General features: G+C 48.6%; 1 protein-coding gene across 1 annotated transcript in view; it reads left to right on the top strand.

Annotated features, from left to right (window-relative positions):
- SCAF4 (SR-related CTD associated factor 4) overlaps positions 1 to 27,420 on the top strand; it is a 1,013,644-nt gene that overhangs the window by 116,947 nt on the left and 869,277 nt on the right. Inside the window, exon 6 of the mRNA XM_078658400.1 lies at positions 5,871 to 5,909. Within this exon, the coding sequence (XP_078514526.1) occupies positions 5,871 to 5,909 (39 nt within the window). The remainder of the gene's footprint in view (positions 1 to 5,870; positions 5,910 to 27,420) is intronic.

The following is a 27,420-nucleotide window of genomic DNA, read 5'->3' as shown; positions in this document are numbered from 1 at the left end:
GAGGAGCTCATCCATCCAGACCCCTCCACAAAAGATCAATCCAAAATTTATTTTGACCCAGATACTGGGAAAGTGACTGTTTACACAAAGAAGAAAAGACCAGTCCCTGCTGAAGACTTTTCTAGTATTCCTCTCAAAAAGAAAAGGGACTGTGCTAACCTCTCCTATTCGCTTCCAACCTATCTCGCCTGGTATGCCTACTACTCCACATGCCCCATACTCACCTGCACACTCTGACCACAACCTAGATGAGGATCAGGATGCAGAAGGGGGTTTCGGATACCCACAAGACCCATATGTGGACCCCAATTTACAACCATGGGGGGGGGGAGCCAGACAATGAGGGGACTCTACCCATTACAGACCCTACGGTATAACCTGTAAAACCATCACCCACAGAAGACACAGTAGCTTTTAACTCTTTGATAGAGCAGCAACCTACCATCATGTAGACATGCAGTCGGATGCTGTGGAAGATGATTTTCTATTTGAAACGCTAGCTACATCAGAAAAAAGTGTCTAAACACTCCCCATGTTAAAGGGCGTCCTAAAGCATGCAAATGACATTTTTAAGGACACTGCTAGGGCACGTGTCATTAACCCAAGGATAGAAAAAAGTATAGGCCAGCACTAGTAGACCCTACTTACATCAAGGGCCAACTACCTTTAGACTCGTTAGTGGTATCCAACGCACGAAAGCGTGCTAATTCCCAAACTACTGGAGAGGCTCCTCCTCCTCACAAGGAGTCCAAAATTTTAGAAGCATCAGGCAAGAGAGTGGCAGCTCAAGCAGCAAACTCATGGAGAATAGCCAATACTCAGGCCTTGCTAGCCAGATATGACAGGGCACACTACGATACTTTAGAGGAACTTCTCCAACACTTACCTGAGCCCTACAAAGACCAGGCAGATGAACTTATACAGGAAGGAAAGCTCATCACCAATGCCTCCATTAAATGCGCTCTAGATGCTGCAGATACAGCTGCCAGATCTATCAACACAAGCGTACTGCTTAGTAGGCATGCATGGCTTCGCATTTCTGGATTTAAAAATGAGGTACAGGCCACAATCCTTAACCAGCCTATAAATCTAGATTTTTTGTTTGGTCCAGCAGTTGACTCAATTCTGGACAAAATGAAAAAGGACACAGACTGCAAAGTCTATGGGAGCTCTTCAGTCCCAGCAACACAGGGGCTCCTTTCGTCGCTCCACTTATAGCGAAGGAGCGTGAGGTAATGCATCACAGCAACCCTCCACATACAAGTCTAATACACATTCCCAAGAAGGACGGTTCACTCAGACCAATATTGGACCTCAGGCCCCTCAACCTGTACATTTTATCAGAGCATTTCCACATGCTCACTTTGCAACAAGTCTTGCCATTGCTGCGTCAGGGAGACTTCCTAGCAACTCTAGACCTCAAAGACGCATACTTTCATATACCAATACACCCTGCTCACAGAAAGTACCCAAGGTTTACAATTCAAGGACAACACTACCAGTTCAAAGTCCTACCATTCGGTGTCGCAACAGCTCCACGGGTGTTCACCAAATGCCTAGGAACAGTGGCGGCACATCTCAGGAGGCAACACATTCATGTGTACCCATATCTGGACGATTGGCTAATACACGCACCATCGTCCCAGCAATGTGCCAGCCACATGTCTCCTGCACAGTCTAGGCTTCTCACTAAACTACCAAAGTCACATCTGCAACCCTCCCACGTCCAACAGTACCTGGGAGCGACAATAGATACACTAGCGGCAAAGGCATACCCCAACGCAGCACGGATCAACAGTATACAAATGTTAATCCAAAGGTTCAGACCACAACACTCATTGCCAGCTCGACTGTTTATGCAACTGATCGGCATGATGGCCTCGTGCATATTTATAGTCCCTTATGCCAGACTGCACATGCGTCCGCTACAAGAGTGCCTAGCAAGGCAGTGGAACCAGGCTCAGGGACAGTTAAAAGACCTAGTGTTGGTGACAAGTCGTGCATACAACTCTCTGCATTGGTGGAATCCACAAAACCTTTGCAAAGGTCGACTGTTCCAGGAGCCTGTCCCACAAATAGTACTTACAGCGGACGCATCCCTGCTAGGATGGGGAGCCCATGTCCTGCATTACACAGTCCAAGGTCTATGGACAATAGAACAAAAGAAGATGCACATCAATCTACTAGAGCTAATGGCAATCTTCCTAGCCCTAAAAGCGTTCAGGAAACACTTATGCAACAAGACTGTGTTGATCCGAACGGACAACATGACAGCTATGTATTATATTAAAAAGCAGGGAGGGAGCGTGTGGAAGTGGGCCATTCAGAGGAACATGTTTCTCATGGCAGAGCACCTCCCAGGCAAGGACAATCAGGTAGCCGACCTGCTCAGCAGAACACAGTCAACAGATGCACAAATGGGAGATTCACCCCAATGTGCTCCAACCACTCTTCCGGCAGTGGGGACACCTGGAAATAGATCTGTTTGCCACAAGCAAACGCAAAATGCCAGTACTTTGCCGCCAGGTTCCCACATCCGCAGGGCAATGCGATATGGATGAACTGGTCCGGCAAATTTGCATACGCTTTCCCCCCAGCTCCATTAATACCGCTAGTGGCACGCAAAACGCCCCAACATTCGCTGACGCTAATCCTAGTCGCCCCAACGTGGGCGAGGCAGCCATGGTACACAACGTTCCTAGAACTCAGTGGTGCCTCATCAAAGACTGCGACTCACACCCAGTCTTCGAACCCTGAACCATGGCAAAATCCAACACCCAGATCCTCAACAGCTCAGCCTGGCGATCTGGTTCCTGAAATCTTAGAGTTTGGATACCTCAACTTGCCTCCAGACTGCATGAATATTATCAAAGAGGCAAGAAGACCAACTGCCAGGGCATGTTACGCAGCTAAGTGGAAACGTTTCGTTATTTACTTCAGAAACGACTACATAAATCCATTAGATGCGTCTACACAAAACATTATTTGCTATCTACTGCACCTACAATGTTGCAATTTAGCCTACTCATCCATCAGGATACATTTAGCTGCGTTAGCAGCATACCTCCAAAACAGGCAACACCTTTCACTGTTTAGAGTGCTAGCAATTAAAGCATTTATGGAAGGACTCAAACGAGTAATTCCACCAAGACACCCACCTTCACCAGTCTGGAATCTAAACATCGTTTTGACCAGACTTATGGGCCCACCTTTTGAACCACTACACTCATGCAAACTACAATTTCTTACTTGGAAGGTGGCTTTCCTTGTTGCGATTACTTCACTTAGGGCTTGCAGCTCACTAACTCTTCTAACTATTCAAGAGCCATTCATTCAAGTACATGCAAATAGAGTGGTTCTCAGGACAAACCCAAAATTCATGCCAAAAGTGATATCCCATTTTACATAAATCAAGCAATAGAACTGCCAGTGTTTTTTTCAGAACCCACAGACAGTAGCTGAAAGAGCCCTGCATACTCTGGATGTCAAAAGAGCTCTGCTATACTATACAGATAGAACTAAAGCAGTTCGAAAGACAAATCCGTTGTTTGTCGCTTTCGCACCGCAACACAAAGGCAACCCAATTTCAAAATCAGGTATAGCCAGATGGATCGTTCAGTGCATTCAGATATGTTATTTAAAGGCAAAACGCACCTTAACAGTTCCCCCTAGGGCACATTCTACACGCAAACTAGGGGCATCCATGGCTTTCCTAGGAAATATTCCTTTACACGAAATTTGTAGAGCAGCCTCATGGTCAACCATACATACATACATTTACCAAACATTATTGTGTAGATGTACATTCCAAACAGCAAGCTGCTGTAGGACAAGCTGTTCTCAAAACTCTTTTTCAGACTGCTGCAGCTGGCACAGGTAGCCACCGCTTGGGGAGATACTGCTATACATTCTATGCGCAGATATGAAATCAGCAGCCCACATGCCTCAAACGGAATATGCTACTTACCAGTATGCATCTGTTCTTGGCATGTAGGGCTGCTGATATTCATATCGCCCACCCGCCTCCCCGGTGCCTGTTGCAGCTGTAGCATTCACTCTTTGCATGGACATCTTTTACTGTACTATACTCCATCTCTGCCACAATGGCGAAAAACAATCTGAGGATGGAGAGGATGCCCATGCGCACTGTAGTCCGAGGGAGGAGCCACCTATCTTGTGATATTCGAAGACTCTTCCAGGACAACAATGTGCAATCATCCGGACCCAACACTAGGCGGCGATCTATGCACAGATATGAATATCAGCATCCCTACATGCCAAGAACAGATGCACACTGGTAAGTAGCATATTCCTTATACCTCTGGGGTTTGTGGACTCTATACACACTGTACCTTTTTCTGGTCCAGTATATATAAAGCCACTTTCTCACGGCCATCACACAGTAAAGCTAGCAAATGAATGCCGACTTCCCTCTGATATCCAACGGTGGCAGCTTGGTTAATACGTACATTAAGATACATTTTAAGTCACATGGTTAGTATAAAAAAAAGTGTGTAAATAAGGTGCGCAACATTTTGAAAGAATCTCGAGAGGTCTGTCTGCCTTCTAAGTTTGATAAGAGTGCTAGTCCGTTCGGTAATATAATCTGTTAGTAATGCATCAGGATGCGATGAATCAGCAGTCAATAAAATGTCCATTATTATTAGCTTTCATTACCTGCTGCCTCCTTTCTACCTTGCACGCTAACGTTTGCCACCTCTGCTACATCCTCTTACTTAGGTATCCACTGTTTGTATTCGGCGACTGTATCCTCAAAGGTTGTAAATAGCAGTAACACCTCATGTTGGAGCCAAAAATTCAATTCAGTGTTGACTATCTGACCGCTGTGTTTCTGACAGCACTTCTTATTGAACGCTCATGATTTTAGTATTAACTCTACGCATTAGGAATGGCGGGGGAGGGGAGGCTTAAAGGCTCGGATAGTGGAGGGCGGGGGGAGGGTGATTCCCTTGCGGGAGCGAGCAGCCGCGCGAAATAATTGCTGTCACATGGTGCCACTGCTCACTCCTGCAAGGGAATCGTCTAACGTGCACACGTTGCCTTTCAAAGCAATGCAATGCGTGCATCTTTTGGGGCCAAAAGCGAATTGATATCAAAAAGTGTTGTCCTATTCAGCGCATGTGCGCTGCGTAGGCGAGACCTAAAGAAAAGGAACAAAGACTATTCCGGACCCAACCACTAGGTGGCAAAATAATGCACAGCATGTGAATCCAGAAAATTCTTGAAGCTGCAAAACTACTCGTACTGGTAAGTAACCATTTCGTTTATGATCCAGGGGTCCTTTTAACTCATGGGCAATCAGCACACTTTCACTTTAAAACTGACAAGTAAATGTGGCATGGAGTGTGATATTCTGGGCGAAAATGTAATGGTTGGGAGACTCAGTACTTTATACTTTCTTTAGGATTACTAATCTATATGGAGTCTGGACAGTGAAAATTGTCTTTGCAGGGGGAAATAGGACTGTTTTCTGGTCTGCGCTCCGAGCATTCCAGCATAAGCTGTACAAGCCAAAGAATCACAATTTAAAGGAGAAGAAACTAAGAAATTCAACAAAGAGTGGGTTAAGTTTGGTTCAAAATAATTAGCGTGAAATAAGTAGGTTCCAGACCACTTGGGGAAAGCGGGGGGAACTTGAGGGTCTCCTACCAGCAAGTGGGTAGTGGTTGTGGCTGCCTGCAATCACACTCTTGTAACATATGGTTCTTAGATCTCTAGGTTTTAGTGCCCAGTCTTCTTTTGCGTAGTCGGCTGTTAAAGAGTGTAGAAATATAATTTCGACATTGCTTTGGTATTTAAGTTATTGTACAATTTTTTATTATTTATACTTGTTTTGTTCTTAATTGTAGAACTCATGGAAAATATGGCTTCAGACCCCTGGAAGACAGGTGACTATGAAAATGCCGACCAAATAATGTTCTTGTCTAGTGGTAATGCACTAAAAACAGATTCACCTAAAGGGCACTTCTGCTGAACTGTTCCAATGAACAACACATGGTCAGATATGTGAATAAACTGTGACGAAGATGTCCCTTAACTGTAGCACTGTCCTGCATCATGATCATGATTATGGGTTTTTCTTTCCAAAAACAGATCTTTGGGCTTTCTTGGCATCCAGTATTTGACAAACTTTTCCCCCTTGAGAGTATGGTTTGGAGGGGAAAAACGTGGGAATGGCTACTACCTGTTTAGAGTGGAATTCCAGCACCACATTTTAAAAAATCGGTCCTGAATTTTTCCATCTTCGTAGGAGTGAGTCAGTGGGTACATTTGTATTGATGCTGGTGAATGGATTGAAAAAATTGTCTGAAAAGCACTGTGTTCCAACTCGCCTTTTAAATTATTTTTTTTAACTGAAATGTATCCCTTTCAGATGATCATAGTTGTGAAACAATGAGGAAAGCTTGGCATTTGAAAATGGGAGATTTGTTAAAATGTCCCTTCTCCATAAAGTCCTTGTCCTTAAGCTTTCTTTATTACCCTTTTGAAGTGGAGGAAAATGGGGATGGGGCAGAGTCCCACATCCTTCTTGCTCTGTTGTGCTTGAACTCTTTGATTCTGCTACGGAAGCAAACTTAAATCTGGGAAGGCGGATTGCAGTGCTTCCTGCTTTTTATCCATTCTCCCCCTTAGGCTCCTTGATCTAAATTTACCTCTATTCGTGCCTCTTGCCACCTTCTTTTATACAACATTTACTTTTGTTTTGGAAGATGGCTATCGGACTAGTTCAATTCAATTCAAAGATAGCTTTATTCGATTTTTGAAGATCATAAACCATAAAAACACATTTAGATACAAATGTTTCGTTTTAAAAAACATTTCCTTGTCCTTGTTGTAGCCAGAACCTGCAAATCTTCTTCTGACCCTCTGCGTGATTCGCGCTCCCGCCCGCCTCCCGCTGCCCTGCCGCTCTTTGCCCATCTGGAGCGGGGCCGACGAGTGGAGACCGGCGAGGGGCGGACTACAATCCCCAGAAGCCCTAGCGGTGAGCTGCGTCACCTGTAAGCGCCAGGAGGCGCTTAAAAGCGTCACTACCACCATTGAGAGGGGGAAACTTCCTTGTCCTTGTTGTAGCCAGAACCTGCAAATCTTCTTCTGACCCTCTGCGTGATTCGTGCTCCCGCCCGCCTGTCTCCCGCTGCCCTGCCGCTCTTTGCCCATCTGGAGCGGGGCCGCCGAGTGGAGACCGGCGAGGGGCGGACTACAATCCCCAGAAGCCCTAGCGGTGAGCCGCGTCACCTGTAAGCGCCAGGAGGCGCTTAAAAGCGTCACTACCACCATTGAGAGGGGGAAACTTCCTTGTCCTTGTTGTAGCCAGAACCTGCAAATCTTCTTCTGACCCTCTGCGTGATTCGCGCTCCCGCCCGCCTGTCTCCCGCTGCCCTGCCGCTCTTTGCCCATCTGGAGCGGGGCCGCCGAGTGGAGACCGGCGAGGGGCGGACTACAATCCCCAGAAGCCCTAGCGTTGAGCTGCGTCACCTGTAAGCGCCAGGAGGCGCTTAAAAGCGTCACTACCACCGTCTCGCGGGACGCCGGGCAGAGCCCGGGCGGGCCCGTAGGGGCCCGTAGGGGCCCGTATGGGCCCGTTTAAGCCCGTTCAAGACCGGGTAAGACTGGACTGGGCCACCCCATTAACATTTCATCCCCGAGATTTTACACCTTGTAGCATTTATTTATTGTATGTATTTAATTTATGTTTGGCCACATGGCTCTTTCTTAACTTTTAGGTATACGTATTTCATTATTTTTCTACATCCCTGTCATTTGTGTTATTATTGTTGATACCTATTCTAAATCATGAGCATAAGGGGAAGTAGGAGTAAGACGGCCCAGGGGCTAGCCCAGGTTACAGGACCGATAGACCAATTTATTACGAGGGCAATGAGGCGATTGATCAGGGCATAATTCTCCTAGAAAGAAGAGTATCACAAGATCTGGCCATAGCGCGAAGGTCCTCAATGGGCCTACTGGCGTTAGCTAAAACTCCAATACAGTCAGGAGCAATTGGACCACTTCTGCTGGAAGTTCCCGCAGACATCCACACCATCCCATATAATGTAGATCTCTCTGCATCACAACTTTCAATGGAATCAGAGATAAGGGAAGACCTAGAGAAAACCCCCATCCTGGTAATGAGTCCAACCCAAATTGTACCCCCAACCCAACTAGAATCCTCGAAAAACCAGGAAATGGGGAGGAGGGAGGGAGCTATCCTGAAGCAAAAAATTGTTAAGAAGAGGAATGAACAAAAACAACAGTCCGTCAAAGCTCCTGCAAAGAACCAAAGATCTCGTAAACCCCCTCCTAAACAAAATGGCCTAAATTCTACAAATACATCTATTGTCAACCTTTCTTCAACATCGCCTAACTTAGATGTTACAGACGGGGGGGGGGGGCGAGTAATATAAGTGAATCAAATAAGCAGCTGCTAGCCAGCATTGGGGAGCTGATCAAGATTCATTTACTTCCAATGGAGCGATCATTAATGAATATCGAAAAACAAATAGCTAAGCTGTCCACTCACTTAAATAATTCGACCAAACAAAATACACTAGGAGTTACCAACGTGGGTGGCAATAAAGGCACTACTGCACAGAAACAGCTAGGGCCAACACTACAATCTAAAAAACCCCCAACTATGTCCAACCCTCAAGAAAAACCAAAAGCAGTCCAGGTTTCCACACAGATAAATCCTGATACACCTAGAGGATCCATTCAAGTAGACAAACAAAAGCCAATGCCACCTAAAACTCCAGTACTACAACCTGAATGTTGTGGTGGGAGTTGTGGCCATTGGGGACTGGTGTGATCGTCGGGCTGCTTTGGTTCCACCATCGGGTCACATCACAACTGCTATAGTGTGTGAGTTAAAGTCTAGACTGCACTGCAGATCTTCGATCAGACTGGTACCTTCAGTGGACACATGGGGTGGGGGAGGGTGGGCGGTGCACAGAAGCGTGCAGATCATTGGATCCGCCTCTGGTAAGTAAAATGAACTAGCGCATATTGCCATCAAAAGATCCCTCTTCTTGAGGGCGCTTCTGTTGGCGCTATTGCATTTTCATTCCGCATTCCAAAATGCTAGGACTTTTACCCCCACATCGAAAAGGTAACATTAAATCTCACCCCATTAACTTTACAGCTGCTGGCCTGGCTTCCAAAGTCCACGTATGACTCGCTGCTCCAGTGTAGGATTTTTCTTTGCATTCTGGGACTCGTAGTCCCGGGGGCTGAGGTCTAACCCACATCGAGGCCAAATTTGGTTTCACAACTTCACTTCACAACCTGGAAGCGGACCTTGGCACACACCATTAGCAGAATAGTAATCTCGATTCAGTTGCTCATAGCAAGCGCGGGGTCGCACAACAGCTGTATGTGTGACGGACAGCATGAGTGACCGCATGAGTGACATCAGAGCGAGAGTGACATCAGAGCGAGAGTGACATCAGAGCGAGAGTGACATCAGAGCGAGAGTGACATCAGAGCGAGAGTGACAGAGCGACGGCGTGAGCGGCGGCGTGAGCGAGAGCGACGGCGTGAGCTGCGGCGTGAGCGACGGCGTGAGCGACGGCGTGAGCGACGGCGTGAGCGGCGGCGTGAGCGGCGGCGTGAGCGGCGGCGTGAGCGGCGGCGTGAGCGAGAGTGACGGCCAGTGTGAGTGTGAGTTGTTGGTTCTGGGATGAAATTAATTAAGGCTTCCTTGAAGGCTCCGTTGTTTGAGGATATTATGTATCGCAAAAGAAATTAGCAGGAAATTATAAGTGAAGGGAAACACATTTCACGGATCTTATCAGTACTAGGAAAGATTCACATTTAGTAAAGTCTTCCATTTTGCCCGTTCTTCTATATTTGAAAACACCAACGATCTCAGCCGCTGTCTACACATGAGGGATCCCGAGTGTGTGTGTGTGACTGCTCCTGGGTGTGTGTGGGTGTGTGTGTGTGACTGCTCCAGGGTGTATGTGTATGACTGCTCCAGAGTGTGTGTTTGTATGTGACTGCTCCAGAGTGTGTGTGTGTTCCTGCCCCCCGCTGTTCGTGTCCCCGTTCCCGCCCCCCTCCCGCTGTCTGTGAGCCTGCCCGCCCCCCTCCCGCTGTCTGTGAGCCTGCCCGCCCCCCTCCCGCTGTCTGTGAGCCTGCCCGCCCCCCTCCCGCTGTCTGTGAGCCTGCCCGCCCCCCTCCCGCTGTCTGTGAGCCTGCCCGCCCCCCTCCCGCTGTCTGTGAGCCTGCCCGCCCCCCTCCCGCTGTCTGTGAGCCTGCCCGCCCCCCTCCCGCTGTCTGTGAGCCTGCCCGCCCCCCTCCCGCTGTCTGTGAGCCTGCCCGCCCCCCTCCCGCTGTCCGTGAGCCTGCCCGCCCCCCTCCCGCTGTCTGTGAGCCTGCCCGCCCCCCTCCCGCTGTCCGTGAGCCTGCCCGCCCCCCTCCCGCTGTCCGTGCGCCTCCCGCTGTCCGTGCGCCTCCCGCTGTCCGTGCGCCTCCCGCTGTCCGTGCGCCTCCCGCTGTCCGCGTGCCTCCCGCTAGGTTGTACCTTTTTTTATTTTGCTTCTTTATCATTTCATTGATCTTAGGAGTCCTTATTCTGTGTTTTGTGTCAGTGAACGCCCTCTTTGGTATTTGCTGGAGCCATTAGAAGGCTAGTTGTAGACATTAGCTATCTGTGTTAATTGCTTGTTAGATGAGGTCTCAGTGAGATATGTTCAAGGGCTGAAAGGTTTAATTTCTTAAGGTGCCTGTAGGTGACATAGTTTAGTGTCACTTCTGGTGGTGCTTTTCAAGTTACAAAGTTGTTATGTAAAGAGAAGATGTGATGGTCACACCAGATTAAGTTCATGTTTCTTCTTGTTGTGATTAATCCCGGCATGCCAAACATTACGTGTGGGTCAAGCCACATAGAAATTTTCTTGCCACGTCAGTATGGTCATACCAAATGTTCATTGCCTAAGACAGAGACAGATGTTGCTTATTGTTGGTTCTGGGATGAAATTAATTAAGGCTTCCTTGAAGGCTCCGTTGTTTGAGGATATTATGTATCGCAAAAGAAATGAGCAGGAAATTATAAGTGAAGGGAAACGCATTTCACGGATCTTGTCAGTACTAGGAAAGATTCACATTTAGTAAAGTCTTCCATTTTGCCCGTTCTTCTATATTTGAAAACACCAACGATCTCACCCGCTGTCTACACATGAGGGATCCCGAGTGTGTGAGTGTGACTGCTCCTGTGTGTGCGTGCATGTGACTGCTCCAGAGTGTGTGTGTGACTGCTCCTGGGTGTGTGTGTGTGTGTGTGACTGCTCCAGAGTGTGTGTGTGTGTGTGACTGCTCCAGTGTGTGTGTGTGTGTGTGTGTGTGTGTGTCTGCTCCAGTGTGTGTGTGTGTCTGCTCCAGTGTGTGTGTGTGTCTGCTCCAGTGTGTGTGTCTGCTCCAGTGTGTGTGTGTGTCTGCTCCAGTGTGTGTGTGTGTCTGCTCCAGTGTGTGTGTGTGTCTGCTCCAGTGTGTGTGTGTGTCTGCTCCAGTGTGTGTGTGTGTCTGCTCCAGTGTGTGTGTCTGCTCCAGTGGGTGTGTGTCTGCTCCAGTGGGTGTGTGTGACTGCTCTGGTTGTGTGTGTGGGGGGTCTGGGTGTGTGTGTGGGGGGTCTGGGTGTGTGTGGGGGGGGTCTGGGTGTGTGTGGGGGGGGTCTGGGTGTGTGTGGGGGGGGTCTGGGTGTGTGTGTGGAGGGGCTCTGGGTGTGTGTGTGGGGGGCTCTGGGTGTGTGTGTGGGGGGCTCTGGGTGTGTGTGTGGGGGGCTCTGGGTGTGTGTGGGGGGCTCTGGGTGTGTGTGGGGGGCTCTGGGTGTGTGTGGGGGGCTCTGGGTGTGTGTGGGGGGCTCTGGGTGTGTGTGGGGGGCTCTGGGTGTGTGTGGGGGGCTCTGGGTGTGTGTGGGGGGCTCTGGGTGTGTGTGGGGGGCTCTGGGTGTGTGTGGGGGGCTCTGGGTGTGTGTGGGGGGCTCTGGGTGTGTGTGGCGGGCTCTGGGTGTGTGGCTGGCTCTGGGTGTGTGTGGCTGGCTCTGGGTGTGTGTGTGGGTGGTAGTAATTGCTGTCTGCTGAGCTCGTCCGTAGGGTACAATAGTTCTCACATTTGCGAGAGATTAAGCTATTGGCAATGTAAATGACAATGCAATTTATTTATCTGTTTTCAAAACCAACACATAAATACAAATGTTGTCATTTACAATGCCAATAGCTCTAACTTCTCCAAAGGCGAAACCGTTGCATTGTAAATGCTTGTAATATCTATCTGCAACCTCTTGTGGAGACTTCGACACATATGGACTGTCAGGTCTTTAATTACGCCGACGATACTAAACTCCTTATCCGGATTAGAAACTCCCGCCAGGCTCTTGAGTCGGTTAAAAAGCTGCTCAGACTCACAGTGAACTGGATGACGGCCAATTCACTGAAAATAGATCCTGACAAGACCAAATTGCTTGTCATTCCAATTAGTAATAGTCCCAGGTGTGATCTTTTCTGGCCTCCGGAACTTGGTGCAGTCCCAGTACCGGTCCCGGTTGTAAAAAGCCTTGGTTTGAAAATTGACCTTGAAGTTATCAATATCCAGCCAGGTCACCACGGTGGTAGGAACTTGTATAGGACTACTAAGGCAGTTACGGAAACTTGCTCCTCTCTTGTCAACATCGTCATTACAGTCAATTGTTTCTGCCACTGTCGTCTCTAGGCTCGATTACAGGAATGCCCTTTACATTGGCCTTTCCCAGAAACTTATCAGGAGATTCCAGGTGGTGCAGAATGATGCGGCTAGGCTCATTTTTAGACTTCCTAGAAAGACACATGCTACCCCTTTGCTATATAAACTACACTGGCTTCCCATTAAACAGAGAGCTCAGTTTAAGGGCTTATGCATTGCCTACAAGGCAATATATGGCCAGGCACCTAGGTATTTAAAAGATCGCCTGGAGAAATATGTTCCTGGCCGGACATTGCAGTCATCTGAGGCCTGCCGTTTAGCTCCTTCCAGATACATCTCTAAATCTAAAGGGGGTAGAGCATTTTCTGGTTTTCTTCCGCAGATCTGGAATAACTTACCTGAGTACATGCACAGAGAACCGTCTCTCCTCACCTTTAGGAAACATTTAAAAACGTTCCTATTTAGAGAGGTATTAACTACTGTGTAATTTCTGCCACCGCTGCTGCCTTTCCATCTGCCCTAGTGACTTGCTCACTTTTCTTTACAAGCGCTTAGAGACCTGAAGTTGATTTGCGCCATATAAAAGGCATATAACATAACATAACAAGGAGCAGATCAAGGTTGTTTGACCTACAGTCCCTGTTGGCATGGTAGACACTGGCCAGTTGCTGAAGAACAAAATGATCTGTGTTGAGCTTTGTCCAATGTATGATGTGTAGTGCCTTGAATTGTACCCTGCAGCTTATGGGTAGCCTGTGAAGAGTTTTGAGCACAACACCTACTGAATGTATTTTTGGAATACCGAACAGTATCCGGGCAGCAGCGTTCTGAATATTTTGACGTTTTTTAGTTGCTGACTTAGGGCTGCCTAAATAAAGTGAATTGTCATAATCCAGGCGAGACAGGATAAAGCCTTGAATCACGTTTCTATGTGACTCTGTAGTCATTTCAGGACCTTTCTCAGGACACAAGAGGCCAAAGCAGCTACCGACCACCTTTTTTAGGTCTTGCCTAGCGAAGACAGCGCATGCGCTACTTCGCCTTGGCGAGTCTATTGTAATGGCTTTTGCTAGCATAGGGAGACAAACCATGTGCGTGCATGGACAGGCGATGTGCACGCACATGGCGTCTACTCTCCCACTGTGCGCGGTAGATCGGAACTGGACTGCAGGGGACATACAGACAGCAACGCGTCTGCGCATACCAGTGATTAGAGTTAAATGCTGGCTGTGCCATTTCATAAAAAATGCCCATAACTTCAATCGGAAAGATGTCTGCTCTGGTAGAACGGACACAGGCATAAACATAAGGCAGCGTGCAAGGATAAAATCGATACTGGCCATGTCAGTAACAAAAACGCCTGCATTCAAGACAACAAGTCTGTTTAACTACAAGCAGTCTGCATATTATGCATTCACAGTTTGCATGCAAAATGAGACTGGAGCGGACTCCAAGGGCCACTCTACCAGAATGATTTAGATATGAACCCGGTGCCCCATGCTCTGTATAACTCTACGCAACTCCACCCAATGCATCATGGCCGCCTGTCAACAGCACACGGTGAGCGAATGCTTTTTTGGGAAGGTGCTCCCTCCTGGCGTACAACTGGAGGAAGAGTGGGCGTACCCTTCTGCTGTGCACCTGGAGGCCACTGTTAATTCATACCTTTGGTAGGGGCGTGAGGAGGGACTGTATGTGCGTGCCAACAGGGAATTTTGTGAACATGTTTTATTTTACAGTTTTTGGTCTTGGAAGTGGGGGCGGAGAAGGCACAGCTTGAGGGATGAGCACAGTGCGCAGCTGGACGTAGAGTAAGTGTTATATTTCTTACAAATCGCCGTCCTTCGCACCGGGTGTGTCAGGAAAGTTAAACCCCCAACTGCCTGTCCACCATTCAGCTAGCCCTGGGGCAGTTCGAGCGCCTGCAAGCGGGGGTAGGCACTGTGAGAAAGTGCCATCTTTCTTGCATTGGTATGCCCCCACTTTTTTCTGAACTGCTAATGTGCTTTGACTGAGTGTGCCCTGGGTTCCTGCCAACCAGTTACCCAGGTCTCCTTCCCTAAAACTGTTGAAACTAAAACCCAATTGGTATCTCTGGCCACCTATCAGACCCTTTTAAATGGTACCCTAGGTACCAGGGCATGGTGACCAGAGAAGACCCCTGAGGACTGCAGCACTTATTGTGCCACCCTCAGGGGCCCTGTACCCTGACACCCACACACTGCCGTTGCAGGCTGAGTGTTTAAGTACAGAACCAAACCAAGAGTCGACATGGCACACATCCCTGTGTACCATGCCCACAGAACCCACTGCCCTGGCATACTTCAGTCACCCCTCTAGCTGGTTGCCCTATTCCAGAGATGTGGGCACAGGTGCATGAGCCCTGTGCCCCTACAGTACCCAAGGCCATTCCTGGGCACTGTAAGTGCAGTGATGCCATTAAGAGTATATGGTGCTGGGAGGTTGTCATTATGAACTCCACAGCACCATAATGGCTACACTGAAGACTGACAAGTTTGGTACCAAACTTCTCAGCACATTAAACCTGCACTGATGCCAGTGTGGGATTTTATGTAAAATGCACCAGGGGCATCTTAGAGATGCCCCCTGAGAACCTAGCCTACAATCCACGTCTGGGCTGAGTGGCTGCAGATGCTGCCACACAGCAGACATGTTGATGGACCCCTGGGTGGAGAGCCCGCGGCTCTCCTGGGCCTGCAACAATGCACATCCTGGGCGAGGTGCTAGGTCTCCTTCCCCAGGATGAGCAGGGAGAAGCTTCAAAGGCAACGCCCACCTGGGCCACGGGGGAGGGGGGGGGGGAAAGAGAAGACTACTATTCCGGACCCAACCACTAGATGGCGGAATAATGCACAGCATAGTGAATACAGAAAGATTCACGCTGCAAAAGTAATTTTTCCTCATAGGATAACATTGACACTTTTTCTCCCAAAAAGTTTTTCAACTTTTGAAAACTACAAATATTCCTTAACAAGGATTGGCATAGCCAACTTCTCGCCTTTGGGGCCTTATAAGTATTTAGTTATGCAGCACAATATGTTTCCTCCAACAGCACCAACTGTTGCATGGCTACACACTTATAAGGTCCCAAACGCGAGACCTATTGGCAGAGAGAAGAAAGGCAATCGAGCGTAGAGGCAGACCGAAAGAGAGAGACAGAAAAAAGCAGGATGGGAGAATTATGCATAGTGAAGTGAAGCAACGAAGTAGATTGGAATTGTGAATGGAGTAGAGTGAGAACCAATGAAGGGGGATGAAAAAAACGGAAGAGATAAAAGATGTGTACCCAAGTTAAGAAAGTACTAGGGAGACACAAAGTACGAATGAGCTGAGGAGGTAGGCAGAACGGAATACAATAAGTAAGGACAGCGAAGGGGAGAGGGTTGGAGGAGCAAACGAGAAAGGCAGCAAAAGGGTACAAAGAGGTAGGTACCTTAAAGGAGATGAGAGATGTGTGGGTGTGAGAAAATGGCTCTATATATACTGGACTAGAATGAAGTACAGTGTGTATAGAGTCCACCATCCCCAGAGGTATAACAGAGGTGAAAGTCAGAACTGACCTTACTCGCCAAAGTGGTAGCTTGGTCGAGCAGTAAGGCAGTACCAGAGGACAGTGTAAAGCATTTGTTGTACACACTGAGTCAGCAAAAGGTTTCACACACTCAAGGACTGATCTCCAGGCCAATTGTTTTATTTTTAGAACCAACAGTTATAAAAAATATACTTTTCTTGTTATGAGTTCTCTCATGTAATTACTTTGCAAAGGAGCAATAAAGTTTGCGCACACAATTAATAAAATATTGACAGTAAGCAACACACTCCTAAAACACACTATAGCATTGAGCTCAATGGGTTTTCCACATGTAAGTACAGTTGATTACTATATAGATTACTTTAGTAGTCCCAGTACTAGATCCTAGATTAAATCCTGGGGTCTAAGCTGAAACCAGATTAGCAAAAACATTTTTGTTACTGTAGTGAATTTTCATTAATATAAAGCTGTTTTAAAAGTTCACACTTAGAAACTTTTCAATGACATTCTGGCAATGTTATTCAATGGGAGAAAATTCAGGTTGCAGGTAAAGTACAATCGCGTTACTTTTGTAACACAGCACTGGTCTCCTCGGGCCAGCACTTGGGTCTTAACTCAAAACAGGTAGGTAATTGCGTTTCAGTATTTCGTGTGATTTTTAAAGAATAATTCAAATTTTTAAGAGTAGACACAAGAAATTTCATAGAAAAGCAGACAATGGATTCCTATAAAGAAAATACAGGTTACTAGTAAACCCGGTAAAGATTACTTTTGCAATTCAGTACTGGGCTACATGGTACAGTACTGGCTTCTCTCCTGATCACAGGTGAGTACTTCGGAATTCGGTTGATTTTATATGAATATTTTAAGTTTCCAAAACTTCACACTTAGAAGATTTTTTCGAGTCAAACCAGTCAATGTTAGCCATTGGCAGGTAAGTGAGTTACCGGTTTCCAGGGGAGTACTCGACTGGTGAAGTTAAGGTTCTGGGCATAAACTCAGGGGTCCCACAGGGTCAGGTAGGTACAGTTGGTTCACCCTCAGCTGCACAGGGGCGGCCGGGTGCAGAGGTAGTTAGGCCCAATGTTGTCCAATGAGGGGCAGAGGGCCTCCGGTTGGTGGCTGCTGGCTATCAGGCCACGCGGCTGTGGGAGCTGGGCTCCTGGTCACTTGCTCAGGGCAAGGGGGAAAGAAGGATAGGACAAAAGTGGCACAGCCAGCGGGCACTGGTCGCGGTTGGGGTGGCCCCTGGTTCTGAGTCTGCAGGCGTCGGCTGGTACGTCGAGGAGGGTCTTTGGGCACTGGACTTTGGGTCCCAGTCGCCGGGGGACGTCTTTGTGGTCTTGGTTTGGTTGGGCCCGACCCGGGCTCGGCGGGTGCACAGTGGGCTGGTCCGGAGCTTCCTGGTTGGCACCAGGTGGGTTGTTGCAGCAGAGCCTCTGCTGATGGGAGTCCCAGTCTTCCAGAGGGTTCAGCAGGCAGGTCCTCCGGGTGTCCCAAGGTTGCTGTCAGCAGGAGTCACCGGGATTAAGCAGGAGCAGGTTCCAGGATCGAGAGGCCGGTGGGGCTGTGGCCAAGTCAGTTGTTGTCGTCCTGTTAGCAGCTGCACGGTGGGTCTTCTTCTTCTTGATCTTCTTTCTTCTTTTTGTATTGGGAGCTGAGGAAGGAAGCTTCAGGGAGCCCCTAAATACTGAATTTAGGGGCGTTACAGGTAGGGCAAGGACAGTGACCAATGGGTCCCTGCCCTGAGGTGAGTACACCCCCTAGCCTGCTCCTCTCCTGTGGGAGGGAGGGCGGGAGCCTAGCTGTGATAGGGCAGGGCTCCCCATCTTCAGGATGGCCGGAGCCCGGGTTCGTGCTTCACCTCGTCTCCCCCACCTGAGGGGTGGTGTTGGCACAGGCTGACACCCCCTTCCTGACGTAGTTTTTCCCGCTAGCCTTCCCGCCAGAGTGGGGGGCAGGACTGGTGGGGGCTGGTTGCTGGGTAGAGCAATTGGTCTGGAGAAGCTCACAGAGGCGGCATGCCTTTGAAGCTTTTCCCTGCCTATCCTGGGGGAGGAGACCTAGCACCTCGCCCAGGATGTGCATTGATGCAGGCCCAGGAGAGCGGGGGCTCTCCTACCCAGGGGTCCAGCAACATGTCTGTTGTGTGGCAGCCTCTGCAGCCACTCAGCCAGGCGTGGATTGTAGGTTAGGGTTTCAGAGGGCATCTCTAAGATGCCCTCTGGTGCATTTTACATTAAATCCCACACTGGCATCAGTGCGGGTTTAATGTGCTGAGAAGTTTGATACCAAACTTGTCAGTCTTCAGTGTAGCCATTATGGTGCTGTGGAGTTCGTAATGCCAACCTCCCAGCACCATATACTCTTAATGGCATCACTGCACTTACAGTCCCCAGGAATGGCCCTGGGTACTGTAGGGGCACAGGGCTCATGCACCTGTGCCCACACCTCTGACATAGGGCACCCAGCTAGAGGGGTGACTGAAGTATGCCAGGGCAGTGGGTTCTGTGGCATGGCACACAGGGATGTGTGCCATGTCGACTCTAGTTTTAGTTCTGTACTCAGGCACTCAGCCTGCCAAGGCAGTGTGTGGGTGCCAGGGTACAGGGCCCCTGAAGGTGGCACAATAAGTGCTGCAGCCGTCAGGGGTCTTCTCTGGTCACCATGCCCTGGGTACCTAGGGTACCAACTACTAGGGGCTGACAGGTGGCCATAGATGCCAATTGGGATTTGTTTCAGTACAGTTTTAGGGAAGGAACACAGGCCCTGGGTACCTGGTTGGCAGGAGCCCAGGGCACTCAGTCAAAGCACATCAGCAATTCCGAAAAAAGTGGGGGCATACCAAAGCAAGAAAGATGGCACTTACTCACAGTGGGTAGATAATAGATAGACGTGTCTACGGTAGAATCTGCTGGGTGGGCTTTAGCAGTGTATGGGTGACCGTACGGAGGGATGAGTGGACAATAGAGAGGAATAGGTGGACAGCATAGAGAGACAGGTAGACTTGAACAGAGGTTTGGGGCAGTGAAATGGTATGGATGGATACCAGAGAGGAACTGGTGGATGTTTTAAAGATATGGGTTTAAAAGTAGAGAGGTCTGAGGACAGCAGAGAGGAATGGATGGACAGTAGAGAGAGGTGGGTGGTCTATAGGGTAGGATAGGTGGACAGTAGAAATGGATGATCTGGATGTACAGTTGTTAGATGCACAGGCCGAGAGGAGTAGGTGGACAGCATATAGAGATGGGTAGATAGAAGTGAAATCTGGAGAACGCAAAGAGGGGTGAGTGGACAGTGGGTAGAGTTCGATGGACTTTAGCAATGGGTAGGCTAGCTGTACAGAGGGACGGGTGGATAATAGTAATAGAGAGGAGGATGTAGCGAACAGAGGCTGGGGGACAGTAGAGTATGATGGGTTGACAGTACAGGTAGGTGAACAGTAGAGGAGTATTGGGCAGGGGTGAGTGGATATGTATATATGTAAAGAGGGGTGAGGAACCACACTAAAGGAGGGACGCAGAGGAATGATGAAAGAAAGAGAAAAAGCATCCGGACGAAAAAAACAGCATGGGAAAACAAGCATTGGCATAGCCAATAGGTCTCGCCTTTGGGACCTTACAAGTGTTTAGCCATGCAACAGTTGTTGTTTCACCAAGGATATTGTGCTGGATAAACAAACACTTATAAGGTCCCAAAGGCGAGACCTATTGGCTATGCCAATGCTTGGTGCTCCTGAAGGGATGGTAATATTCGGGCAGAGTGAGTGACATGGGCAGAATAAGGCTGGGACAGACTCAGTCACTTGTGAGACAGTCTCATACTTCTGGGGAACCCAACGGGGTGAAGCAGCCAGCCTCAGAGGCCGTATGCTGATATCTTTGCTAGCACAGTCAAGCGTCTGCCTGATGTCATTGGTAGACAGACTAGTGCCAGATAGGCTCGGTTGGGGGGGGGGGGGGGGGGGGGGGACACTCACACCCTAGTACAATAACAGCACCATTTAATTAAATACTTATAGGGAAGGCAGTAGGCGCAAAGACCGGAGAAGTTCACTACGGACAAAGGAGTGGAAGGAAGAAGGAAAAGAGAGAGTCTGTTTGTGAAATCCCTCGCCAGCCCAAACACACAAGCACTATCTTTGGATCTTTTATTGCTGTCTGTCTGCTGAGGGCGGAGGGGCCAATGCGGGCAAGCTTAGTGTGATGTTTTGGAGTGAAAAGCTCTAGCATTGCGGGGGGGGGGGCGGGGGGGCGGGGGAAGCTCTGGCATTGTGGAGGAGAGTATCTTCTGGAAGTTAAAGTAAATAGATTAATTTTAGTCAGTCACGACATTTTAAAACTGGAGAAAGTCGTGTTACAGATATTAATACAATTGAAGAAAGCTGTGTTACAAAATTAATAGCCTCTAATGCGCGCAAGATGACTAGAATGTGCAAACAGCTTGAATTATAGAGAACTGTTTATTTTATCAGCTGTTGTAATCTGCATACTTTAAAAATAAACTGAGCGCGAAGGAGCAGAGACAACGTGAAAGTGTTTACAAAAGAGTTTGAAGATTACAAGAAAAGTGATGAAGTGTTGGCATAAATTACTAAAGCAATATTCATTTGTGAAAAGATCAAAACAATGCATCTACGGTGGAATTGATGTCTCATATGGAAGTAAACAGTCAGCCTGATTGTTTTGCGAAAGATTACATGAGCAGCGCGTAGCTAATTACTGTTCTGCCGGCTGTTCAAAAGTAAACAATCCGCGATGCTTCTGAAGGGCCGATAGGGCTGGGACAGAGTTGGTCATTCGTGAGACAGGTTGATTCTTCAAATGAGCCGGTAATATTGGGGCAGAGTCAGTGACTTGGGCAAGAGGGTGTTTCTAAAGGGCTGGGACAGAGTCGGTAACTCGTGTGACAATTTGGTGCTCCTGAAGGGCTGGTAATATTCGGGCAGAGTGAGTGACATGGGCAGAATAAGGCTGGGACAGACTCAGTCACTTGTGAGACAGTCTGATACTGCTGAGGAACCCAACGGGGTGAAGCAGCCAGCCTCAGAGGCCGTATGCTGACATCTTTGCTAGCACAGTTAAAGGCAGAGGAAACTGACGACATAGTATGGGGAGCAGCAGCCTTTGATGTGCGGGCCGTCCATGCAGTGAATAATTAGGGGAGGGGAAATGCCGGCCTGAGGCCGAGCGCAAAGCAACAGATGGCATTTCTCCTCCCCTAATTATTCACTGCATGGCCGGCCGGCACATCAAAGGCTGCTGCCCCCCATGCGGCTCGGGCACGTCCACGCTGGAAAATAGTTAGAAGGAAATAGGAGATGACGATATGAGCAATCGGCATTATAAAGAGTTATCTTTTGTTTTGAGTTATTTATACATTTTTAAAGAAATTTAGTATTTCTGTATTGGTTCTTAATGCAGCGAGGCTCATTTATAAACCCCACGTGATAAGGCAACACCGACCCTTGAAGAAGTAAGCTTGTCAAGGGCGGGGAGAGGATAATGGGGGCTCGGCACAGTTAATTTGCTGATGAGGGACACTGGCCGAAAGATTGGAATCCTAATGGAGGCCAGACACAGGTTGACTGCTGTTACGGGATAACGACAGAATGAGTAAAGTTTGGGTGAATTACTCTCGTAACTGGGGAGTAAGGCATGACTAGTATGAATGAAGCCACAATTCAGTGCACATAGATGAACAAGCATTCCAATATTTATTTTATTTGGTTCTCAGCTTTCTGTGAAAGAGAATCCGACGTTAATTGGAGTGGGCTGGTTTGGAAACAAGGGCAGGGGACAGCAAGCAACGGCAGGGACAGAAGGAACCGAAGGAACCGAAGGAGGGTGGCTGTTAGGTGAAGCAACACGGGGGGATAACAAAACATCGGGGGCAGGCGAAGCAACACCCATTTTGTATTATTACTATGGCGGAATTGCTTGTTGTTCTTTTCTGTACCTTGCACGCTTAGCCCGCAATGCACATTTCTCCCAGGAGTGTGTATCTGTTAGTGCACACACTCTAAATGCGGCAGCGTGGAATGAGATTCTTATGTGGGGGGGAAAAACATCTGGGAAGTGACTAAAGAGGCTGTGCAGTGCAGGGAAGTCTCCTCAACGCGAACGTTCTGACAACATACTATTACAATCAGCGACGGAAGGGAACCTGCACAATGATCCAAAATAAGCATTAAGTGCTTGAAAGTCTTTGGGGCGAGATTGCGCTAGAACGGTCCGCAAAATGAAGTTGTAAACCCAGTGGGAGCTTTGGTTGAAACAGAAACCGAATGGGAAAGTGCTTGAAAGTCTTTGGGGCGAGATTGCGCTAGAACGGTCCGCAAAATGAAGTTGTAAACCCAGTGGGAGCTTTGGTTGAAACAGAAACCGAATGGGAAAGTAAATGAGGAGGAAACAGATTGCCAGAGATGGCCAACAAAAAGTAGTACAGGAAAACTCCCTTTCAAGTAAAAGCAGCAGCGCAGGAAAGACGGCAGCAATGACAGGAGGGGAGGGGGGTGCAAGCAGGGAGGCAACAGATGGCTAACCAAAACAAGTACGCAAATATTTCATCAAGCCTGAGAAAATGTGAGGAGAGGTAGGCAAACACAACCAAGGGAGCCCGAGAGCGGGGGAGGAGAGCGAGCAGGCCAGCAAAAAAGTGATGTGATTAATTAGGGGAGGAGAACTTTGCAGAGGCCGGCCGAGCGCACGCTGGGAAAGCGTGTGGGAGGGCAGCTGATGCCTTTGATGTGGGGAGGGAAATGCGCGTGCTTGTGTGGTCAAGTGGTCACGTGACTGACTCTGACTCACATGCACTCGAAGAAAACGCCACGGAGAAAAGCGGTGGTTTGACTATCCGATCAAGCACTATAATTCTCCCCCATTTCCCATTGCTTCGCAATGGAAAAGGACGAGACCTAAAAACAGCAAGTAGGGGGTGTAGGAGAGTAGGGTCTGCAATCCTATGATCACCCAGATTTTTGCTTTTTGCTTCACTGGTTTACGACTTTCCTGGCTGTGGGCCTGCTAATCAGACCCACAGCCTAGCTGTTCTCTCTACTCCAAATTGTACCCAGGTACTGAATTGGCACTGGGCCCTCTCTAAGTCCCTGTACCCAGGGCTGAGGTGTACCCAGAAGTCTCCCAGGGGCTGCAGCATGTATTATGCCACCCCTGGGCTGACTAACCAAACAGACACAACTGGCTGCTTGACAGCTGGGGCAAAGTGGTGTACTCACCCTTTGCTTTAGATATAGTATACCTATATCTAAACCTAAATGGGCACACAGATCTCCTATCAGTCACTCCTATGGCAGGCCTTGACAATCCTGAAGGCAGAGTGCTTGGAATCGTGTGAGATGGTGCTCTGGCATGAGCTGAGCCTGTCTGCCGCTTTCGGGATCTATCCCTTAGCCGTTTCCCTGATAACGCATACCATATACTCTTAAGTGCATTATAATCCTCGCGGTTATATGCCAACTTTGGTATCGCTTTATCAAAACATGTCGAGTAAGGTGTCATACGAATTGGAATACTAACCCCTCGCCAGTTCTGGCGACGGGGTTAGCATTCCACCCTTCTAGAGGGACACGACATGTTGGTAACCTGTAACCCCGGTTAAAGTCAGACAGAGCCTTAGCTCCACAAAATGGATGCTGCCACCGAGACACAAGTCTGCCCTCCTGTTGCTGGGAGTCCTCCCAGCACAGGAGGCAAGGACAAAGGGTTTCATGTCAGGGGCGGTGCCAGCACCGTCCCAGACAGGATTTTGTGTATCCTAGGTAGGCAGGGCTGTGGAGGAAGGTGACTGCAAGTGGCACCCCGGTGCTCACTGTGCATAGGCCGGCTTGAACCAGTTCCAGGGGCACACCAGCCCCTGAGCTGGGGAAAAGCCCGCCAAAGGAGAGGGGTGTAACCACCCCCCTCCTAGTCCCACCCATAGGGCAGGACTTAGTCGCGTGCCAGCCCCCTTTTGCAGGATAAAGGTAGGAGCAGGCCCCCTTCCAAATTAGATCATTTTTGAATCCTGAAACTACTTTCTACGAAAGGAACTCTCGACTTCTTCTCAAGATTTCTCCCTTGTGACTAAGGAGTAGTCACACTGCAGCAGCAGGCACCAACCAAGCATCGCGGTCTGCTGTAAGTCTCTCCTCCGGATCAAGACTGCCCAGCACGACGAGAACCGGCTTCCCTGGCACCTCTGACCTCAACCTGCATCATCAGCCCAGCTGTGATCCGTGGGTGTGACGAGACCTCGAGGGACCGGCCATCTTTAAAGACTGCACGACGCTTGTCCAGCACGACCACCGAGTGACCCTCGACTGAGTGCTTTGGGGTAAGAGAAGCCCCGACCCTGAGCAGCTCCAGCACCGAAGTTCAGCCCCCCTGCATCCACGAGATCTGCGTGGGGCCCTTCTGCTCTTTGCTGCTCACCGCGTTGTCCCGGTCACTTGCCCGTTGGCTAGTGGCCCTCTGACGACGAACTTCGACGACAAACACCGCTGGTCTGGTTGCTCCAGACTGGCCCTTGCTCCCCTCCAACAGAGGAGCACCCCGGACCCTCCTGGTCCACTCCAGACGCCATTTTAAGTCCACCGCGTGGGCTTGCATTTGCCAAGACTTGTTGCCCCAATCCTGGGTCCAGCGACGTCGACAGCAGACACCTACGTGGGACAGCTCGCACCTCCATCCTGGTCGCCGACCACGCATCCTGGTCCGAGAGACTGCAGAGCCCAGCAGCGCCCACTCACCTGGTCGAGGTGACTTCGTCCGGTGCCATCCTGGTGCCCATCTAAATCACTGGCTAGTGATTCAGAACTTGGTCCCCTCTGTTTACAGGTCTCCTTCTTCCCTGATCCTGGCTTGGATCACCGCGAACTTCTTCACTGGCCGCCTGCCAGCAACTTCTTTCTTCAGGCTCCTGGTTCTTCAACGAGGTTTTCCGACGCAACTTGAACCCTATGCAGCCGCAGCCCCTGGGCTAGGTAAACTGAGTACTCCGGTGCTCCAGCATAGTCCAACACTCTAAGTGTTCGGATCCACTCTTGTTTTCGACCCACCTAGTCGGGTTCGCCCGAGAACAGTAACTTTGTCTTTGCTAGCCTCCATAGACTTTTTCCCGCCTTACGCGTGAGAGTTCCCACTCTGCACACGACGTCCACAGGCCTCCTGCTTCTAATCTAAGGGTTTAGCATTGTAGGCCTAGCGTTTCTAAAGCCTATGAGAATAGTACTTACCTGCTAGTAATTTCGCATTCCACTTCTTGTGTATATGGTTTTTCGTGCCCCTCGGGCATTTGTGTAAATTGTGCGACTTTAAGTATTTCTTTAAGAGTTTTGTATTGTGCTTAGCTCCCTGTCTCATAAAGAGCCAGGGTAGTCTTGTTAGAAATAAATATACATTTATTTTCATAACAACTTGTGTGGTGTCCTTTCACTTGGTGTTCAAGGGGTATATGTGATGGTAAAACAGCTGGCTTAACACGCCCTCTAGAGTCTTAGCCTTAGACTGCTCGTATCCATGCTACTAGGATAGCTGGTCTATAAGGTTGACTTACAACCAATCATCAATAAGGGCTGTTTGGACTGATACATAGTGATCACTAGAATAGTGAGCACTGCATATCAGGCCAACTTCTCACAGGGGGGATGACAAGCTACTACAGGAAATTGAAGACAACAGACCGAGAACTCCTAGGGGAGGGAAGAGACAAACAATAATAGGAGAAATAATACAGCAGGGAGAGTCATTAGGACAGAGCTATATAAACAGAAAGGAGACAAAGAGAAAAGTGTGGGGGCAACAAATGGAGGAAGAGTGAAAGATATATTGAACAATAAAGGGTACATGCAGAGGAGACAGAGCAAGTGAGGGGCGCTAAAGGAATAGCAACAGCAGGACAGGGCGAATCAACAGAGGATGGGTCGAGAAGCAGCAAAGGGAGGGTGTGAAAAACGGCAGAGCAAGGCAGCGCAGAGCGATGGGACGGCAGGGAAACTACAGTAACAGGAAAGACAGGAACAGCAGTGGAGTAGAGGTCACAGAATTTACATAGGATAGGGAAACAGCAGACTGAGGGGCGGGGAAAAGAAGGAAAAAGGTGAATGAAGGTGTGGCGTAACGGCCAGAAGAGTTGATTTTGGAACTGCGGAAACAGATCAGAGTCTCGGCATGGGGTCAACATCCTGTGATTCTGTGCAAATTACTTAATCTCCCCTTATCTACCAAAATGAATGTGTCCTTGCGTAATGTAACTGGTGTGTATGTAAAGCGCTACAGTACCTTCGGGATGAGTTCCCGCCATATATAAACTGCAACTGAAAAATACGGGGGTGGAGTAGAGGGAAAGGCGGAGAAACAGAAGTGGGGGAGAAAAAGGAGTGACAACAGGGAGAGACAAACAGAAGGGGGGGGACAAACAGCAAGCGGGAGAGCAACGGAAAGGAGAAAGAAAAACAAGATGGACAGATGCACCTATTACCTTAGTGAGGTAATAGCGGGGAAGAGCAACAGTATAGGACGAGAGAAACCAGGAGTGAGACGCAAGGTGAGAGGGAGAAGCAGTAGGTGAAGAGAAGTACGGGGAATGGTAGGAAAGAGAAAACAAAAGCTGATGCAGAATCTGGAAGAAACACAAGAGAAACCCGGGAGTTGTGTGCGACAGAGAAAGCGATCGCGATGCCCTTAATGAGGTCAGCAGAGTGACTAGATCTGTGGTGGGGGAGGGCATTGAAGCGCGGAGAGGGGCACGCAAAGCTCGCACATGCACTCAAGCTCTAGGCCGCCATGGCAGCATTTTTTGAAAAAGTTTCTAAGTGTCAACTTTTGAAATGCAATAATATTCCTTAAAAATCGTACCTTTAACCAAAAAGCATTTACTCACCTGTTTTCAGGAAATGTCCCAGAGCTGAATCTAGTATCCAGTCCTGTGTTAAGAAAAGTAATCTGAAAAGTAATTCACTGCATTTTACTTAAGAAGCCCATTCAATTGAATGTACTATACCTGCAATGTGTTGCAAACTGCTTTCTTAAAACTGTAACCAAAACCAGTACAAGTTACACTGCTATTTTGAACTGTGTTTATACAAGCAATTTACTACTGAAAAGTATTTTATGCTTACCTGAACCAGGCTTGCTTTGTTCTAGAAATAAGAGTATATTTTTTATACA

Source organism: Lissotriton helveticus, chromosome 8 (genome assembly GCF_964261635.1).
Source record: "Lissotriton helveticus chromosome 8, aLisHel1.1, whole genome shotgun sequence".
Lineage (NCBI taxonomy): Eukaryota > Metazoa > Chordata > Amphibia > Caudata > Salamandridae > Lissotriton > Lissotriton helveticus.
This window is presented reverse-complemented; position numbering and strand designations above follow the sequence as displayed.